The sequence below is a fragment of the Amphimedon queenslandica genome, unplaced genomic scaffold, assembly GCF_000090795.2.
Source record: "Amphimedon queenslandica unplaced genomic scaffold, v1.1 AMPQUscaffold_8296_Cont19759, whole genome shotgun sequence".
In the NCBI taxonomy this organism is placed as follows: domain Eukaryota; kingdom Metazoa; phylum Porifera; class Demospongiae; order Haplosclerida; family Niphatidae; genus Amphimedon; species Amphimedon queenslandica.
Window position 1 is genome coordinate 780 of NW_003551426.1, and position 1,682 is coordinate 2,461.

Consider the following 1,682-nt stretch of genomic DNA (forward strand, 5'->3'; position numbering starts at 1 on the left):
TAGACTAATGGTGTACGACCAGTATAATCAGTATCATTAGCATTGAGATTATACTGAGATATGATATAACTTAATGCACTAGTAGAACCTGACCAGGCAGCATAATGTACTGGAGACATACCACCATTACTTAATGTACAATTGCTCTTATATTCTTCTAATGCTTTCACTAGTAATGTACTGTCACTTTTTGATGCTAAATGAAGTAATGACATACCACCATTTGCAGTGGCATTGATGTCAAAGTTAAGGCAAGTGCTAGCTTTCTTGAGAAGTGAAGAAAACATTTTAACTCTTTCATTTCGTTTAATAAAATCAATGTTTGATTTTATTCTAGTTCCATTAATAATACGAATAACTGTTGCATCACTTTGTGCCAAAAGCTTACAACACACAATACCAGCTGGAAAGTGTACACTTGCATTACATGCCCAACGTAAACCTGACCAACCACTATCATCATTAACTAATAATGCTTCATTACCTTGAATACTAACAATATACTCAACAACTGATGATGAGGCACACCATGAAGCACTATGAAGTGGAATCCTATGAGCTCGATCCTTTATATCAATAGATAATTGATATCGATTTAAAAGATACTTAAAAAGCTCAACATTATTATTCATAGAAGAGTAATACATTATGCCAGATCGATACAAATCTTTTGAATCTGGTGAGAAGAGGTTTAATGATTCAAGCTTGTGGACTAATGCTAACTCTCCACTTTGACAAGCTAACAATGATAAAGAAACACCTTCACAATTAAGCTGAGAAGTATTACAATTTCTCTCAACTAAGAATTCCACTAGGTCAGAATGGCCCCCCATTGCTGAGTACAGTAATGCAGTGTTATTGCTATTGTCTGGTTGATCAGGAGGAACGTCACACATGTCTACTAGATATTGTACTATAAATAAGTGGCCTTTATAAGATGCCATATGTATACTAGATACACTATTATCATCACCTTCATTAGGATCAATACCATATTGATGGATGAGTAGTTGAAGGATCTCAATGTGTCCACCATATGATGCAGAGTGTAATGGGGTCCAACCACAAAGACCACGATGATATGTGTTGTCACTGAACTTGTTAAGAAGCCATTGTACTTCATCTTTTAATCCTCTCCAAGCTGCTTCATGTAATGGTGTACTGGTATTCTCATACCATAATGGATCACATATATCTATAAATGAAGAATATTATTAGTAATACAAGTTATGTATGGAGGGATTGACTAAAGGTCAGTTCATGTACTTACCAATATCAGTGGATGAGTGCTTAGCCTCTTCTATTGAGAACTGGAAAATCAAAAATAGTATTAAAACTGTATTTATAATCACAAACCTTTCTAAGATCATATTTATCTTCACCACATTGTAGTTCAGTGATACCAATACTAGCTAACTGTTGCTGTAGCTTTGTAGTTAGAGGAAATAATAAAGAATAAAGATACTCAGGAATGAGGTAACCCAAACAGAGAGAGCCAATGTGAACAAAACTGAAGTAAAGGTCATATTCAGGAATATCCAAACCTTTTGGTATTGCTCTACGAAAGAAGAATATGTCATCCAAGTGTGTAGTCATCTCTGTCAACTTTAGCAATCATTACTCGTGTACCAGGAGGACACACTTTTACACCAAACTGTACAGCATCAGCATCTTTCAATAGT

General features: G+C 35.0%; 1 protein-coding gene across 1 annotated transcript; it reads right to left on the reverse strand.

The window, feature by feature from the left end:
- Positions 1-497: 497 nt before the first annotated feature.
- Positions 498-896, reverse strand: LOC109591392 (putative ankyrin repeat domain-containing protein 30B-like; the record flags this gene model as incomplete). Its single annotated transcript, XM_020007130.1, has 1 exon — positions 498-896. A coding segment is annotated over exon 1 (399 nt), but the record flags the coding sequence as incomplete, so codon positions are not given.
- Positions 897-1,682: the final 786 nt, after the last annotated feature.